Source organism: Fukomys damarensis, unplaced genomic scaffold (assembly GCF_012274545.1).
Source record: "Fukomys damarensis isolate Sample0158 unplaced genomic scaffold, DMR_v1.0_HiC HiC_scaffold_7, whole genome shotgun sequence".
Lineage (NCBI taxonomy): Eukaryota > Metazoa > Chordata > Mammalia > Rodentia > Bathyergidae > Fukomys > Fukomys damarensis.
Window position 1 is genome coordinate 33,668,091 of NW_022900919.1, and position 18,680 is coordinate 33,686,770.

An 18,680-nucleotide genomic window follows, 5' to 3' on the forward strand; every position below is an offset into this window, starting at 1 on the left:
GGGTCTCACTATATAATTGAGACTGACTTGGAACTCACTATGTAGCCCAGGCTGGTCTCGAAGTCACAGTGATCCTCCTGCCTCAGCCTCCCGAGTGCTGGGATTACAGGCGTATGCCACCACGCCTGGCTCCATCCAGTGTTCTTCTAAAATGTATATGTTTTAGACTTCCATTCATATTTCATTTGACAAAACTCTGTGGCTCAATAATATTGAAACTATTAATTTGAACCAAAACCGCGGTGCCTGACTTGGATTTGCTCTCTAAGGCTGGCCCTGGGGTCAAGGTCACTTATAGCTTCTCAGGCTGACTCTGTTCTCCTATGTTTTTTTGGTGCTAGAGATGTTTCTCCCAATACATTTCTGCCTCCCAGAGCTCTGTTTTCACCAGTTCCCAGTATGAAGCAGACGGTCACTGAGAATGTGAATGCATAAAGTCCTCTTACAGGGGCTGACAGCCTTAGGACATTCATTGATAAGATGGAATTCACAGATAAGATGTAATCCTAAAAGGGGACTAGGGAGAAAGGAGTGTGATAAGAGGGAAGCTCTCCACTGCAGGTTGTAAGGATGATGGAGCCACATGGTAAGTAATGTAAGGAACATCTAGAAGCTCAAAGCGGCTCTGGGTGACAGTCAGCAGGGAAACAGGAACTTCAGTCCTACAATCCCAAAGCTCTGAGTTCTGTCACATGTATGAGCTCGGAAGAGGAGCCTGAGCTCCAGATAAGAGAATGATTGCAGCACCTTGACTTCAGCCTTAGGAAAACCTGAGCAGAGAATAGCCTGTGCCCAGACTCCTGGCACAAAGAAACCATAATAAATGGGCATTGTTTTAAACTGCTGTTTGTGGTAATTTGTTATGCAGAAATAGAAAGCTAATACATTCCCTCTAGCCCAAACGCACATATGCTGGGCTTCCTCCAGCGCAAATCCACTTGCTTAATCCTCTCCAGCTGTGGCTGGCGAGGTAGCTGGTTTTCCCAGCAATATTCTCCAAACCAGTGGAGCTGAGAGGACTTTGTTGCCTAGATGAAAATGAACCCATGATGGGGAGAAAAGAAGTCTAACATGGGATAGCAGCTCTCTTTCACTCTGGAGGACACTATTGATGGAATTGTTTTCCTTCTCTAGTTGTACCGAACCAACATGGAATAAATTCCATGTATGTGACATTTCAACGGCCCCATCTCAGAATCCATCCACATGTAGGAAACAAATGGGAAAAGGAAGTTCTGGAAGGACTCATGGTGTAAAAGGCTATCTTGTTTGGAGGTAGTGCAAAGGCAGCAGCCATGCTGTCCTCTGGACTTCATGCCATCTAAAAAAACAAAGATTATCTTCACACTCTTGCAAGAGAGATTTTTTTTTTTACAGGACTCGGAGAGAGTGCAGAATTTACTGGGTTTCCATAAAATTTACTCTTAGCTTTCTCTTAAGATGAAGTAAATGATGCTGGAACTGTTTGCTAGCCATTTCAGTCCAATCAGGCAAATATCCCTTCCTAGTTAAAGTTTGTTGGCTAATTCTGCATTTCTTGGACAAATTTAAGCTATCCTACATGTATGTAAGCAGCAGGAGGGCAGAGAAGCAGTGCCTATCACCTTGATTGCTAACCCTGACCTTCAGTCTGCACACTCAAAAAGACCAAGTAGAACGTATTTACCCCCAGCACAGGTGATTAATCATGGACCAAGGCAGGCCCTCAGTTGAAAGCCACTAGAGCGTAGCACCTGACATCTGTTTTGCATTAGCAATTGCTGAAATGCCAGTGGCCTGAAACCATTTAGAAAACACAGCTCTCCGTGCCCTCTCTCTCTTTCTCAGCCTCTTTCTGTGTCTCCAGCTGGTAACCAAGTGGCAAATATATTTAGGAAGCAGCAGCTAGTTCTTCCTTCTGCAGTGTCAAGGGCCTTTAACGCCAAGGCCTTGGATAGCATTCTCTGTTACATCCCCTGTGTGTATCAAGGGACTCAGAGGGACAGATCTAACACACTGGTGCTGAGTTTGATGGGGAGGAAAAAGTGGTAAGAAGCTAGTTTAGTATTTACTGCACTCTTTGCTGGGATAGACAACAAGAAACATGACCAGACCTTTTAAAACTCGGTGTCATGGTTTTATTTCTCTGATCATGGCCCTTTTTTGATTTTCACTGAGAGAATTTCGAGGGAAGAGTAAATCTCTGCAGGATCTTGCTGATACCAGTACAGAAGTGCAGTGTGTAGCCCCAAACTAGCAATGTCAGGTAAGGAAAGTCTGTGACTATATCTCATGTCAAAAATAAACAGTAGGAAAGTGAGAAAATCCCTCTTCAGAGGATACTGCTATCACCCAGTGTACTCCTTTCTTTCCCCCCTCAATGCCTTAAATCTTCCCACTCACTCCTGTTTTTTAAACCTATCAAACTCAAGTGTAAAAATATGTGTGCCCTGTTCCAGGGACCAGAGCAAAGGCTGAAGGTCACAGCTGGAAGGGGCTGGTGCCACTTTCTCCCAGTCCACATTGGGTTAGGAGCAGGGTCAAAATCCCACCTGCCAATCTCATGATAAACTTTCACAAATGAGCAGGATAAATGGAATAATCCCTACAAAATGAGTTTAAAATGAGGCATGGTTGTATTTTTCAGAGCAAATACTTTTCTAACTATTCTTTTTTTTCCCTTTCCATTTTCTCTGTAGAAGGTACATAAAATGATTGAGTTTCAAAATTAATGAAGTTAGTTGAAACACCTTGGCATTTTATTCAACTCCTTTTAACAATTGAATAAAACCTAGAAATTTAACCTTTAGAAAAAATGTTTTAAATACCAGATCTAGTATAAAATAAATTGTCTGACATGAATTAACATAACAACAAAAACAAAAAGCTTTTAGTGCTTTTTAAAGTAGATGAAATGCTCAAAGTGAAGTTGATCAAGATCATATTTTTATATTAATTTGATCTTGGTATGGAGTCTCCAGGTTCATTTCTCTGTCCAAACTCAGAATTCAGTCTTGCTTTGTGTCTGGTTACCTCAGCTAGACAAGCACTGGGTGCTAATGTGATGAACATCATAAGTTTAATCCCCGTTCAGTTTTTTTAACTTCCTAGTAGTCTGTGGTCCTCAAGGAAAAGTGAATGAGAGAGTTAGGTCTGACTCAAAGTAAACCTATTCAATTCAGGTAAGTAGCCTATGTGTCCATGTTTCATTGCTGTAATTTATAGATTCCTGATAACAATGCTATTTTCTGTCTCATAATATTCCCTTTTCCAAAAAGTAAAAATATTTGTATGTTACTATTGTTTGTGTGTCCTAATGTTTATATGTTTATATGTTACTATTTGTATGTTACTATGTTACTATGTTACATGTTCTCTCTTCTTGCTTCAATTTCATAGCTTTTAAAATTTTATGTAATTTTAATTTCTTCAGGGGAAGTATTACCCTCAGGGTCCATTTTCTGTCTCCAGAAAGCACATACTGATGGGAATTTAGCAGCATAATGATGATGATATCAATGCCTTCCATGATGTGGGCCTGACTCTGTGAAAAAGAAACCAGAAAGATTGCAGTAAAAGTCAGACTAGTAGCCCAGAGATTTCCTATAAGAGGGAGCGATTCATCTTTAGTCCCCTAGAATCTATTTTACTTTTGTTATTAGCTAAGTTTATTATAATTCAGGATAAGAATTTATTTAGTAAGCCAATATAAAAAGACTGGGAAAGTGACAAAAATATACAAAATCTTATATATCCATCACAAAGTCTGAGGAAAGAATATCCTAGACTGATGTTAACTACTGTGGTGAAGTAACTTGGTGAAGATTGCTATTCACCAAACTTGTTTCCTTCTCTTAGGCAGATGGGTAATTTCATTTCCCAGACTCCTCTGTGGATAAGCAAAGTCATGTGACTGAGTTAGCCAATGGAATCTGGGCAGAAATTGTGCCTGGTCAATCATGGCCCATGAAAAAAATATGAGCGAACATATTTTCATGCTCCTTATCCTCTTCGCCACAGCCTTGAAACCCATGTGTGAAGCCAGAGAAGCTATAAAATGGAAGGCAGCTAGGCTTCTGGAAGAGAATATCCTGCCCAGTGGGAATACCAATTTTGGACTCTATATGAGGAAAAAAATACATTTCTATTGGGGTAAGCCACTAATATGTTGGGACTGGTCTGCTGAAACAAATATAACCTGATTAATACAGCCTTTTCCAAGAGGGATACTATGAAAAGCTAGCAAGAATTCAACATCCTAAGGCCCCTCTACCTTTTATTGTCAGTATGCTGCACAAAGAAATCCAAATTTTTTCTGTAGAAGTTTTAATTTCTCAACCTCTCATTACTAGTCACCAATGACTGTCATAAACACATAAAATTTCTTGATTGAAAAACATCCAAAGTGCAAATCATCATTAAGAAGGGAGAAGAGGAGGAGGGCAAAGGAAAACGACATTTTGGATGCTTAGGGTTAAACCTACTCTCCTTTATTTCAGAAATGAACTGGCTTAGACAGGGAGGATTAGCTACCAGTAGTACCAAGTTTTGGCTGATTACTGTGTATAAAAAATCAAATGCACTTTTGAGTTTTAGATGGTGTCTCCACAGGAAACCTTAAGTGAGTGATTCAGCTGTGTGGATAATTAAAGGAAAAGATCCTTGTTTGTGTGGCATTGGCTTGTGTTGTCCAGCTTACTCATCTCTCTTCTATGATGTCTAGTTAAGCCCTCCGTACACACAATATATAACTGTTAATTCATCAGAAAAATAGAAAAGGGAATCTAGATTGAGTAAGGATCTAGAAGTTCAGGAATGCATTCACTCATGAAGTGAAGAAAAACAATTCTATAGGCAACCTCTCAAAAAATGTTATAAATGCTTACAAATGGTATTTAGATTCCAAGTCCTGTCCAGAAAATTGGCTTAATCCCCAACCCCATGTCCAGAATCCTTTCATTACATATTTGGTGACTACGACAAAATTAAACAAGGAATCAATCTATGTTCAGAGATCTGGATTAAGGTTGTGTGTGTGACTAACCTAATAGAAGCAAAAAGCTGCAGGAGACTGGCAGGAGAGAGATTTATTTTCTGACTAGGTTGGGCTTAAAGGGATGAACAGTGGTTCTGGGTATAAAGAATGGGTACAGTGGAGACAGATAACCTTCCAGACAGAGGAAAAGCCTTGAGCACACCCAAGGAGGTACAGAGACCTGGGGGACTGAGGATGAGCTGTGGCCAAAGCTAATACTGATTGGGGTCTCTCATTCAGTCAACATTTGATTTTGAAGAAACACATGGAGTTCCATTTTCCCTAAGTTTATCATTTAAGAGCAGGAGACTCTTTTTTTTCAGCACCAATGCTAAAATAAGATATTACATACATTTGCAACTGGAATTTTGTATTTATTTTCTTTAGTAACTAAATTTCCACTGTTCTATTTCTTTCTATAGACACAACTGGTCACATGATTATAAACAAATCAGATACTTCCATACATGTGAGAGCAACAAATAATCTTGGGATTCAGAAGGCTGGTGATTATCTCACCAGCCTCACACTAAAGTAAAAGCTAGGAAAATACTGATTCAACCATAGACATTGTGAGTTTGCCTTCAGCCATTTCTGTAAACTAATCCAAATTTAAGCACTGGCTATTGATTGTGGCTAGAATCATTCCAATTTTTCCTGTTTTTAGTTAACATTTTTTTTTTTTTGTTTTTGGTTTCTGAGACAGGGTCTCACTATGTAGTTGAGACTGACCTGGAACTCACTATGTAGCCCAGGCTAGTCTCGAACTCACAGTGATCCTCCTGCCTCAGCCTCCCAAGTGCTGGGATTACAGGTGTGCGCCACAACGCCCGGCCTTCGGTTAGTTGACTTTTGTATTTAAGAAGGCTGATGTTGCACACAAATTTTAAAATATGCCAAAGATTTAGATCTTCAGGTAAAGGAGTCTGCAGACCTAAAAAGCATACATTTGCAAGGAGGCTAAGTGTTTAATAAAATATGCAGCTGCTACCTCATTCTGTTACAAAATTGGAAGTATAAGCAGAACCTTAGTACCTTACATTCAGTAAGTACATTAGATTGAAAGGATCACCCTTTCTTTAAACAGTGCCCATCAGCATCATTCAGCATCATGTCATCAAAACTATAGCAATTACAGCAAGAGGATGAGAAGCCGAAAGGAGCATGAAAATTATAGTGCAAAATCAAGCAGATCCCACAGAATTATAGGAAGAGCAAAAAAGCTATTCTTTCCAAGTTATGTATACAAAATATTTGGTCATAATTATTCTTATAATAAATCAGCATTTAGCAGTTTTTACCTACTGTGGATCTCCTTTCTCAACAATTTGATTCTACCTATGGAAGATGCACTGAAGAGATACAGAATTTGAATAATCATGAAAACTATCTTCTATCCAACAGAACGTGAGTTTTTAGGGAAACAATATCCCTGCTATCAAATTAAATAATGTAGACAATATTGTGGTCATGAACTCAGATGATTTTTCATACAGCAAGTAGTTATACAAAAGCACAGGGTTTCAGGAGGCTGAGGCAGGAGGATTGCCTCGAGTTTGAGGTTTGCCTGAGCTATGTAGTGAAACCCTATCTCAAAAAACAAACATATAAAATTCACAGGGCTTAAGGGAAGCCAGTTGTAAAGAACATGAGCTTCGTGTGGGCAAAAACTTGTCTGCTGCTCCTGATGCCAATGTGGTGACAGGCATTGGGGAGGACAGGCGAAACACTTCAAGTAACTGAACTGGTGCTTTGATGTAAATAGGGCTTTTAAAGAAGTGTATCAAAACATATTTCATGCTTTCCTTCTTGCGGTTTACTCCTATTTTCCTATCTCTTCTTCCTTCATTTCTTCTAGTTTCTCTACCTCTGTCTTCATTTGCCAAAACGGAGTCCTCCATTCTCCTTTTCCCTCTGCACATGTACCCTCAGTTGTTTCCTTTACAGAAATATGGTTCTCCACCATGAGCCTGCATCTGAATCCCTGCAGGAATAGTCAGCTGACCCAACCTAGGTCTTCTGCTTCACAAATATCTCCCACAATACTGAGGAGCCCTAGGGGCACTGGAGTGGATGCTGCCTCCCCAGGGCCCCAGCCTTTGAGAACCACTGGGGTGTAATGACTGTACCATGATGCAGTCATCTCTTCCTCTCTCCAGCCACTGCCCTCCTCATGATACACAAAGCAACAGCTGGAGACCCATGGGCAACATTTTCCTCCATCGATGCCACCATAATAACCCTTTAAATGCAGCAGGCAAAACTAGACAAGGACACAGGCGAGCATCACAAGGCAGGGGCTAACTTTGGGGAGCAATTTCCTTTATCAGTTGGCTGATATTAAGAACTCAGAACTTTGCTCAAGTCTTTGATGAAAAGATGGTCCCAAATAGAGACTTCATCAGCATCTGCGTTCTGGTGTAATTGAGAGTTGACTCATTTCTTTTCAATTCAACCTGAACGTAGGCACTGACAACCTCTTATCCATGTACTGATGGCCAGTGATATGAAGGTGATGGTTTCTGTTCCTGAGAAATGCACAATCCCTTAGGGCCTCATGTGAAGGACAGAAGGACTACAAGTTCATTACACAGTAGTGGCTCTCAGAACAAGGTCCCACACCAATCACGTCAGCATCAGCATCATTGGGACTCCTTGGAACTGTGGTGGGTATTGCAGGGCGAAATTCCCCTGGGTGTGGTCAGCAAACTGCTTTAACTATTCTGACACAGGACCACATTTTTATTCAAAAGATATGCGGGAGGGTATTTATATAGATGGAAAGGTAAAAAGAACTGATGGTGATTTGGATTGACAATTACAGAGGAAGAGGCCTTGCAGAAAAAGGGAGGAGGAACAAATGAAGATAGGAGGAAAACACCCCAGAGGACAAGAGTGTCTTTGTAATAAGGGAAGGCTATTTTCAAAGAGATAATGATGCAGACAGGTCAAGTCCAATCTGGCAGGAGAAGGAAATGGAGAGTCAGCTATAGAATGACCTTTGAGAGGTCAGAGTTCATGGGGCAGAGGGCAGAGGGCAGGCTGAGGAGGCTGAAGACTGAGGAACAAGCAGGCAAGAATGGTCACTCTTGTGAGATTTCCAGCCAATGGGAAGAATGAAATGTGACTATTAGAAGCAGAAATGGGAAGGGAAGGCTTTTTAGGATTAGGGAAACTACTAAGTTCATGGTTGAGGAAAAGGGCCATTGCCTTTAGAGTGCAGGAAGTAGCTGGTCATGGCAGTGTGCACTTGTAATCCTAGTATATGGAACATCTGAGGTAGGAGAATTGTAAGTTTGAGCCCAGCCTGGGCAATTTAGTGACTTAGTGAGTCAGTGTTTCAAAATAAAAAAATAAGGAAAGCCTGGGAAAGTAGCTCAGTGGGAAAGCCTTGAGTTCAGCTCCTAGTGCCACCATAAAAAAAGAAGGTGGGAAGAGAAGGAATCAAGCACAGAGATTTTTATTTGCTGAGATAAGAAGGAAAGTGAGAAGAATGTTATCGTTCAATAAATATTTGTTGAGAACTGATGTCTGCCGGGCACTGTTATTTGTCCAATGAATGAAATATGTGAACTGCTTCTTCTCCTGGAATCAGGAATTTGCATTCTAATGACAGAAAAGAGAAATAACTGGTACATGTATAATTTTTAAGATTATCGATGCTCATCAACATTCTAAAATAAAACAAATGAGAGGGCGGGGGATTTAGCTCAGCGGTTCGGTGGCCTGCCTTGCAAGCGCAAGGATCCGAGTTCAATCTCCGGTACCAAAAAATAAAACAAATGAGGCAGATGGGTGGGACAAGGAGAAAGTACTCCTTAGGGCTGCTACACATCTGGTGGATGGAAGCAGATCTAGGAAACCCGTGGGCAAAGGCCCGTGGGCAGCCGTTACTCCGTGTGCTGTGGGGACCAGAGGTTGCTAACACACTAAGCAAGGTGAAGGTGAGGAGAAGCCTGGGTGACCAAAGCCTGAGAATCTCTGAAGGCCACGGCCTGGGCCTTGTATCCTGTGGCAGTGCTGACAGAAAGTCCTAAGTGGAGGGTCGGGATGACCTGAGCTATGTTTTGTTTTTGAATATCAAATATTGTCTGTCATGTGGACGTTATAAAAAAAAACAAACTCAATCCGAATGCAGAAAAGTGATTCTTAAAGCCTGGAAAGAGTTGGGGATGAGGGGTTGGAGAGAAGTTGGGTAACAGAGACAAAATAGAAGTATTCCAGGGTTCCACAGAAAGGTGGGGGTGCTACAGCTCAGGGTGTCTTCTTACAGAAGCTGTGGATAACTAGAAGTGGAAAGCTCAAGGGCTCTGAGCACAAAATAACAGCAAGGAGATAGAAATGTTTGATCAGTACATATTGTACAGTTGTATTTAAATATCACACTACACCCCATTAATGTGTACAACTATAGCATTTTAATTAAAAAGTTTAAGGAGATGGAATTTTTAACCACCCAGATTTGATCACTGCATGGACTGTATACATATACTGAATTACCACAATGTATCCTGCAAATTTTTATGATTATAATAATAATGATAAAAAGATGAGCTTGGCTTCCCTGTGGAGAACCAAACATAAAAATAGCAAAGGCAGAACAGGAGAGAATGTGGAGGGGCTACTTCAATCATCCAAGTGAGAGAGGATGGAGGGAGTGGTAGAGATGTAAGAAATGACCAGATTCTGGGGATTACGGCATAGAAGTGCTGCAGAAATGGGGACAGAATAGGCATCAGGTTTGAGAGCAGGGGAGAATTCTGCGGTTGGCAAAAGTTGCTGGAAATCTGGAAGGAGAAGGGAAGAACGCTGGCAAGTTAAAAGTAATAGTAACTTTTTTGAATGTTTACTGTGTATCAAGCACAATGCTACATTTACAGGTCATTTAATCCTGCCAGGGTCCTCAACTGTCAGTGGAGGCATTGAAGCTAAGAAGGGCAGCAGCTTGCCTGTCACAGAGCAAATGGTTGGTCTGACTGCAGAGCTCACCCTCTATCATCCATGCAATTCTACCTCTCATTTTTCTGAGAAATGACCAGTTACTCAGAGTCGAGGAAAGGCGGTGTAGGGAGGCAGGGTCAAGGTTGGGAATTGGAAAGGAACATTGACTGATTAATTGAAAACTGTGCATCAAAGATTTCAACAAAACGAGACAACTGTTGACAATGCCTCCTTTGGGGCAGCTGGTGTAGTTTGTGACTCACCCTCCTGGGGCTGCTTGCATCATGCTGGATGAAGAAAAAGACTGAGCTGCAGTCTGCCCAGTTTTCCTCAAAAGTAACCTCACTCACTGAGTGATCCCATCAGCTGCCACCACTGGCATGGCACTGATTCCCAGCTCCCAGTCCTAGGAGATCAACGGCTCCATGATTCTATGTAGCATAAGCACTGACCTGAAATGCAGCAGGCTGGTGAGGTGGAAGCTGAGTCACACATATTTATTAAGCTGAGTACTGAGTTTGACACTCAGAGGAATACCAAATTAATTCAAGACACACTCTTTGCCCTTAAGGGGCTTATAGCATTGGTTTGGTTGGGGGGACCACCCAACATCCATTAGGATGGAGAAATCAAATCTCCACTTGGGGCTCACTGCACTGCATGGAGTGACAGGCTGGGAGATTAAACGGGCCTTGGTGCATATGGAATGCACAGCCGGCCTGCAGACCCTCAGCCTGAGTGCATTAACTCCACCAGCAGCCTGGGCTGCAGAGTGGAGGTGGCTGTTTGTGCATAAACATTGTCATTTCACTGGGACTGCTATTTCATCTTTGAACCTTGGCATCAAAGGAACACTGACCTTATTCCTGTAGCTTGCCTTTCTTTGAAGCGTATGGCTTTGCATTGCAGATTAAAGTGAAGACATTCATCAAGGAACAGATCTGGCCAACCACTCCTCAAACTCGACCCAAGACAAAGCCTTGAAAGGCTCCAGTCACAGTTGCAGGGCTGGAGTTGAAGGCTTGGAGGCAGGCTCCTCTTTCTCAGATCCTGTCAGGCAGCTCTAGCATGACACAGTGCACCCCTTTGAGCACTGGGCAACTTTACCCCACGAGTCGTCTATCTCTGTAGAAAGGGGTAAGCTAATGCAGCACCCCTAACCTGTCTTGTTCATTTTATTTAAAGCAGGCATTATTGTAAATGAGGCCAATGTGATTGTTCACTGTGTGCTTTGGATTCTTTGAAAGATGTGCCAGCTGGGACCACCTGAAACTTGGTTGATGAGTCTGTCAGTTTGCTTTTCTGCTGTTTTCCTTTGTTTGTTTCTTTGAAAGGAAACAGTCCCATCTTTCTTCCAGTTCCCTTATCTTGGCTCTAAGAAAATAGGCTGTACACATAACATTTTCTGCCCCCCACCAAATGGCAAATGGCAAGAGGAGTAAAGTGAGAAACCTTAACTATGAGGTTGAAAATAATAACAAAATGATTCCTTAATTACAAGGCTAGAACTATCCCAACTGAGGGGAAGAAAAATTGATGATGGATGATTGTTGACACAAAAATTATCATATCTTTAAGTGAAATCTTTCTGCAGATCTTCAACTCTGATCAGATAAACGAAGTGAATTGTGTCTGTGATGAAGAAGTAAACCTATCCAGAGGTGGGAAGGAAATAATTGCAAAGTTTAACACATATAAATCTACTTATTCTGAGAATGTATATACTAAAGGGTTTAAGAAATTAGTGAAAACCCTTGTTGAGACTGGGGCTAGTTTTCCAAATGACTTTTTCTTTAGTTTCTCATCTTAAAATAAGACCAAAGGATAATACTTGTCATTATGAGAAATTCACCTGTAATCTTGTTTGCATCTCAAATTATTTATTTTTCATTAAGAAGTGCTTGAAGTTCAAGAAAATATTTAATCTAACTTTATGGAAAGCTGGTAATTGCAGACCAGTTTTTATAACACTACTTGCTGGTTCATGTGGGAATTAATGTAGCTCTGTATAGCTTCAGTGATAAAAGACTGGAGAGTAGCTGTTTATCCAGTATCCAACTCTCTTAATTTAACACCCAGCGTATTTTGTTTGGGGAGTGGGGCTTTGGCCAACAGGCTGTAAGCAATGTGACAAATATCACTTCCAGGCTGTCCTTCTTCCTTTTCTGGCTGCTTCGGCAGCCATGGAGGTCCTGTGTCCACGTGGCCAGGTCTCAAGCTGAAAGCAGCTGGGGCCACTGCCCTTGTGCACAAGAACTACACAGAACTGGCCAATTTGTTTTTTTTGGTACCGGGGATCGAACTTGGGTCCTTGCGCTTGCGAGGCAGGCCACCGAACCGCTGAGCTAACTCCCTCGCCCAGAACTGGCCAATTTGTTTTTTTTGGTACCGGGGATCGAACTTGGGTCCTTGCGCTTGCGAGGCAGGCCACCGAACCGCTGAGCTAACTCCCTCGCCCAGAACTGGCCAATTTTATCAGCATTGGTGCAAGCAGGAACTAGGTCTTGCTTCTGTTAAGGCATTGGGGTTTTCAGGTTTATTTGTTAAGATGGTTTTACCTAATGTATCCTGACTAATTGAGGACCTTGGCTATCTAGTCCTATTTCAATTCTATCATAACTATCCTTTTAAAAACGTCTTTGAGAAGTGTTCAGATGCTTTGCAAACACCTCAGGGACATCAGCAAACAACAATGGTAAGCAATTACAATAATTGTTTCCAGATACAATTTAAAGTAATTTATATGGGTTGACAGATAATTCTCACAAAACTTTGACACAAAAATATTATTTTCCTCATTTTATCGCTGAAGGGACTGAGACACAGAGAAGTTAAGTAATTTGCTTAAGGTTGAACAGATAGGATACTTGCCTAAGACCACACGGTAATAAAGTCATTCCAGAAGTCAAATCCTGGTGACCACCTATAATCTGTACCATCAGGGTTACCTAGACTGGATTTTATTTCCTTTTCACAAAGACCATTTGGAAAGATGCAGATTGATAAACCCAAAGACAATCCTAGAAAGACTTTAGTGATCAACCAAATGTTGCATTTTGTATGGAGGAAAAGAAATTGTCCTTTATGCCATTTTTCTGCTATAGTGAAAAAAAATGTTTTTTCTTGTAGCTTTTCAGGTATCATGGAGAGCACTGGGGTTCAGTAAAGGGCCTTGGTGCTATCAAGCACGGAAGTGGTGGCACTAATTAATCAGGTCACTCGTCTTATCTGCCTGATATCTGCCTGGCAGAAGGAACTGCTTTACTCCTCACTGTCTCTCCACCTGTAGCAGAAGGTCTACAAAGTAAATCTTAAGATAGAAGGAGAGGTTTTAATAGGCTTTAATGAAACAATTCTTCAAAGAGAAGATTAAATTCATTTTGGTTCAGCAAAGTAGCACATTTTAGCTGAGGTGACTGAATGGCAAAGAAATGACTGGGAAGCTTTGTATGTTTTTCCCATAGGTCCTTAAATGGCCCCTGGTGGTTTTCCTTGTCTAAACTTTGGCTATAAAACACATAAAATAATTGAAAAATTGAATATTAAATTGACTACTTTGGCTTCAGGGAAATATAAGAGACATCCCCAAGCAAGCACAGGAACACACACACACACACACACGCACACACACACACACACCGAGTTTATTTTTACATAATTGATTACATAAAATCATCCAAATCTGCTAATCATTTTAAGAGGTGAATTAGAGGGCTTTCCTTGTTTTAACAAAGGAACAAAGCAGTTCCAGTACATGTGTCATGTCTTTATGTAAAAATTGGGCTGCACAAGACAAAGGTGTGTATTTGACAAGATCAGGTGTGCTCAGGGTGCTATGGCCTTAGACAGGTGTGCATGTGAGAAGGAGGCAGATTAACAAAGAGAATCTGGGAGAAGAATCATGGGGGTGATGGTCTTTGCAGACCTTCTTACCTTGTGTAGTCCCATCCAGTCCCATGAGTAATTTCAGTGATCTGATGATTTGCTCTGCTACTGGGGGGCTCATGGACACAGCATAAGCAGCACTATGTGAGTTAAGCCGTAAATAGTCCACAAGATCCTTAAGTAAAGGAAGAAAGCCAGAAAGGTGACAAATAAATCTCAGTATAGCTGATGAGAATCACATCTAGTCCTTTCCCCATTCAAATAATAAAAGACATTTAATTCATGCAACTTGAAAGAAAAATGTGGACCAAATTTCAATGAGCATTGCCAACTGCTATTCTTTTTATCCCCTTCCTTTTAATCTGTCCCTGAAAGCCTACAGGGGGTGTACAGGGGGTAGGGGTTGCCAAAATTTAGAGTTGAAGTCTCTAAGGCAGAAACAGAGATGTGAAGAAAATAATCATTTCTGAAATATCTGTTGAGTACTTTCTATTAGCAAGCAGTAATTTAGCTTTCAGGAGTGTCCAGAGAGTACAGCTTGTGGTTTTTGTTCTGGAAATATTTCATATAATGTGTCCATGGAAAAGCATGTGCAAAATGAGTGTGAAAATGGGTGTATGTAGCAGGGCTGAAAGATGCAAAAAGAGCGGATACTGCTAGTTGGGATAGATAGGGAATATTCAGTGAGGAGATGAGATGGATTAAGCATTGAAAATTAGGACAGATAAAGAAAAAAAGTAAACTTGGAAGAAGGGGTGAAACAAGAGAGAAAGTAAACAAAGATACAAAAGCAAGAAAGGCAGAAAGCATGTATATCTGATTGTTTGCAAAAAATTGGTGGTAATTCTTTCAATCTCGGAACCCATACCCAACTTTGCAGGCCTTTCCATCAAGATGCAGGTGAACCTAGGAGGCTTTGTTCCTTGATTTAGAGTCAGAAAGATCAAATGAGTAAATCCATATATGGTGCTAAGAAAAGTAGTACATTGTGAATACCTGATATAGCTGGCAATTTTTGTTATTGCTCTAAGTGGTGATTATTGAATGGTTGCCAATTCAAAGATTCTTAGACATGAGTAAGAGGAGGATTCCAGAGTCCAAAGCCCTTGGAGTATTTGTATTTCAGCTTCCTCAGTTTGCAGGGGCAATAGTCCAAGTTTATATAAGTGCACATGAACAGCTCCAGACATCCAACCAAAGATATTTAACCCAGCTCTTCCCCTATCTTTCATGGGGTATTGGCAGTAGGAGTGAAAAGAGAAAGAGGCATCATCTAGCAAAGAGTATCCTGACTTGACAGTCTGAATGACTCTGAAAAGACCAATGGGGCTAGAGGCTAGCATTATGGTTGGTATTCATGGGCTGTTTAAGGCTTCATTTAAATAACTTTGGATGCATTTATGCTCCACAGTAACTACATGAGATAGGCACTAGGAAGCACCCTGTTTGATAGATGAAATAACTGCTTCAGAGAAAGGTTCAGAAAATATTTCACAGAAGTCGGTAGAACAAGGATTTGGACTCAAAGCATCGGGCCCAACAGTCCACACACAGAGCACTACATTTATAGCGTCTCTAAACCAAACTTGAGTGGGCTTGCATCGAGGTGGCATGCGTTTGTTTCAAGACAGCTCAGAGACCAATTCAACTTCTGCTTACCCGGTGGTGCTTTCAGTGATCCATAGACACTGTTCCATTTTAGTGCGGATGAAAGGAGGAGGGTTCTTGACATAATCAAGTTCATGTAGTACTATGCCTACAGGACTGGTTGAGACTGACTCTGATCAGCCTTAAAATGTTTCTTGTCTATGACTTTTGTTTCTTCAAAGGCACTTGAGTTGGAGAGATGTGTAGAATACCTTCCCTACTCTCGAGAAGGAGGAAGGGTGGCGAGAGGCCTCGGTGTCGTTTATGTGGGAGCACAGAGCTGCACTCTTATGAACAAGTGTCGCAAGGGTCAGAGAAACATCACTGGCCAAGATCAGAGAAGGAAATAACACAAAGCTTCTTTCGATCCCCATTGTCACCAACCCCGATTTTCTTTTACAAGTTGAGAAATGTCAGAAAGTCAGTCTTGAGCCTTCTTAGTTGGAGTATGCAGCTTATCAGTGCAACTTCACCTCTTTCTGCATGAAGTCTGTCTGTCCCACAGTGTTGTTCCTCAGGAAAAGTCCACTCCAGAGTCAGAGTTTGCGGGTGGGGGTTCACTAGCTGGTGTGGTTTAGAAGGTAGGGCTTTTGAGTAACTCCTGGAGAGTGTCAAGGAAAGCCTCTGTTCTTGCTTCCTGATTCCCTTCTTTGTTACTGTTCGTGGCGCCACAAGCCATCAATTCAGCATGGGCTTGGTCTTTCGCAAGGCTAGACTAGGTTGTGTCTTTCTAGGGGGTGGGATACAGGGCTTCTCAGAATGAGGTTTCAAAGTCCATTTGTAAGTTCAAAACCCTGATTATTTTCTTTACCCATAGGCCTGGAGTTCAAGGGCAAGGGCGGGTTTTGGGGAGGAAATCAGACAGGAGGCTCTTAGAATAAACATCTTGGTACTCGCTCCATGACCCCTATTTACTTCAAAGGGCTGTTAAATACAGTCAGGGCTGAAAACACCAGGGCAGAGTTGGCTTCTGCAAGTGGCCTGCCTTCGCCTGGCCTGCAGGCTGCTGGGCTAATGATCACTTCAAACTCGGTTGTTCTATTTCACTTCCTTGTCCAGAATTGCAACTCTGCAGTTGAACGGTCAGGAGCGCAACCTTTGCTTCATTCATTTGCAAATCTCTGGTCAGCCCAAGGAGGCTGTGGAAGCCAGGAGGTAGCAGCAGGCAGCTAGGACTCCAGATCCATCACCGGAAAAGGGTGGCAGCTCTGCAGTGTTGGCCATACCTTCCCAGGAACTGGGCAAATAAAAAGTTTAAGAAAGGAACTAGGAAACCTAGAACCATCAACGCAGGCTTTCTCCTTCAAAACAGCCATTCATGACATGGAACTCTGTCATGGTGGAGAGAAGTAATTATTTGAAAGTTTTGAAAGGATGGAGTCCTCCAGGCAGACTTCATGGTGCATCTCCAAATGCAGAATGAACAAAATTAAAAATCTCGCAGGCGCTTAGGAACTGTTGCAGCAGTTTCCTGGAGAAGGGGGTCCACAGCCCAGCAGCAAGCTGTACTTAGCAGAGGAGAATTTGTAGGACATTTTATGAGGGCAAGGGTGAGGCCGGCACAGAACCTCAGCTCTCCATGGTAGCAGTCAGCATCAAATCAGTGTTTCTCTCCCCTTGTTCGTTTCCAAATCTTGTTTTCAAGACTCATCTGGTTGCTAATGTAAAAGGAAGTTCTGATCTTGATCCACTCCACAGAGATTTCTTGAACCTCTTAGACACCTCTATTGAGAAAATAGTCCCTCTATGCCAATATCAATGTGGACATTTAAAAAGAAGCCTCAGCGTTAGACCATTCTTACCTTTTTGTAGATTGTTGGCCCTAAATGATTATTCTCAAATCTCAGGATTTTCTAAGAACTCCATGAACATTGTAAAATTGAAAATAGAATTTCAGAAAAATTTCCATTCTAATATTTTTGCAGTTAATTTGGATGTTTTTGTATCCATTAATCTAGAACTCTAGATATTTTATAGTAACCCCCAAAACATGAGATATATACTGCAAAAATCCATATATATAATATATGGTTTATATATAATGAAGCTCTGAAACTTTGAAAATTGTACTTTAATTACTTAAAGATAAAAATCTTTACCGTGTATTCCATCCTCTGTCCTTTCCATTAAGAAGCATAGTTTAGAACAGACCAAAAATGAAAGTCTTCATGAAATCATCCAAAATTCAGGAGAACCAAATATATGATTTAAATGAAAACTACATATAATTTAAAATGAGCAAAATCTAACACCTTAAAGGTGCAGAGGCACAGATCAATGAGTTGTGTGACTTCTGAAGCTCACAAAGCTGGAAAGAAAACAATTTACCTGGGGCTATCACAATTTCACCCAGATTGTTTCAGATGGGTTAGTACATGATTTTTAAATCGTCACGGGTTAACACATACATGCACTTAAATACCCTTCTAACTCCTGGTCACCCTCTAGATCTTGAAAACCGTGCTGCTTGTTCAAAGTTTCACATCCTGCTGTTTTAGGGCCGTACAGCATCTCAGTAAGGATTTAAGTGTCCATCAAAAGTGCTCTAATTCCTGCTGCCATCTAGCGGTCAGTTAAAAAACTACAACGTAGCAAGGACGGGGGCGGGGGAGAAAGAGGAGGAATGCATGATGCTCCCCTTTAGATCCAAAAAAGGCACAGAAGGAATATTTCAAAGGAGAGGAATAATTGCACATACTTTGCATTCCAATTAATGTAATTTTCACAATCGTTCAGTATCTATCCAAATGAAGAGAAATTATGTAGACAAGAGTCCCTCTACTTTAAAAATATTCCAGGTGACCTCAAAATGCGGAGCTTGAGAGAAAGTCAGACTGATCTGGTTCTCTGAGCAGCTAGTTATGCACCTTTGTATAAGGTGGGTATTGGATGAAGGCACTCTAAGGAGAGAAGTGTGATGGCTACTCAATTTGACATTTCAAGGATCTGTTTGCGTAGTGCAGCAAAGAGTTATGTTTGGTTAATCATGTTAAACACGCTGCTAAAGTCATCATGAAACCACAACCCCGAAGAGCAATGCAACCTGGATAAAGCAGCTCCTAGATTTGAGACCCTCTGTGTCCACCACTGTGTCAGTTATACAGGAAATATTTAACGCTTCTCCAGATTTAGCTGAAGTCTGTGAGAGCTGGGGCATTGTTTGTGTTTTTAGTGTTATCCAGCTAATTCCCAC

General features: G+C 41.3%; 1 protein-coding gene across 1 annotated transcript in view; it reads right to left on the reverse strand.

The window, feature by feature from the left end:
* Sptlc3 (serine palmitoyltransferase long chain base subunit 3) overlaps positions 1–18,680 on the reverse strand; it is a 150,676-nt gene that overhangs the window by 22,698 nt on the left and 109,298 nt on the right. The window contains exon 9 of the mRNA XM_010634095.3: positions 13,889–14,015. Within this exon, the coding sequence (XP_010632397.1) occupies positions 13,889–14,015 (127 nt within the window). The remainder of the gene's footprint in view (positions 1–13,888; positions 14,016–18,680) is intronic.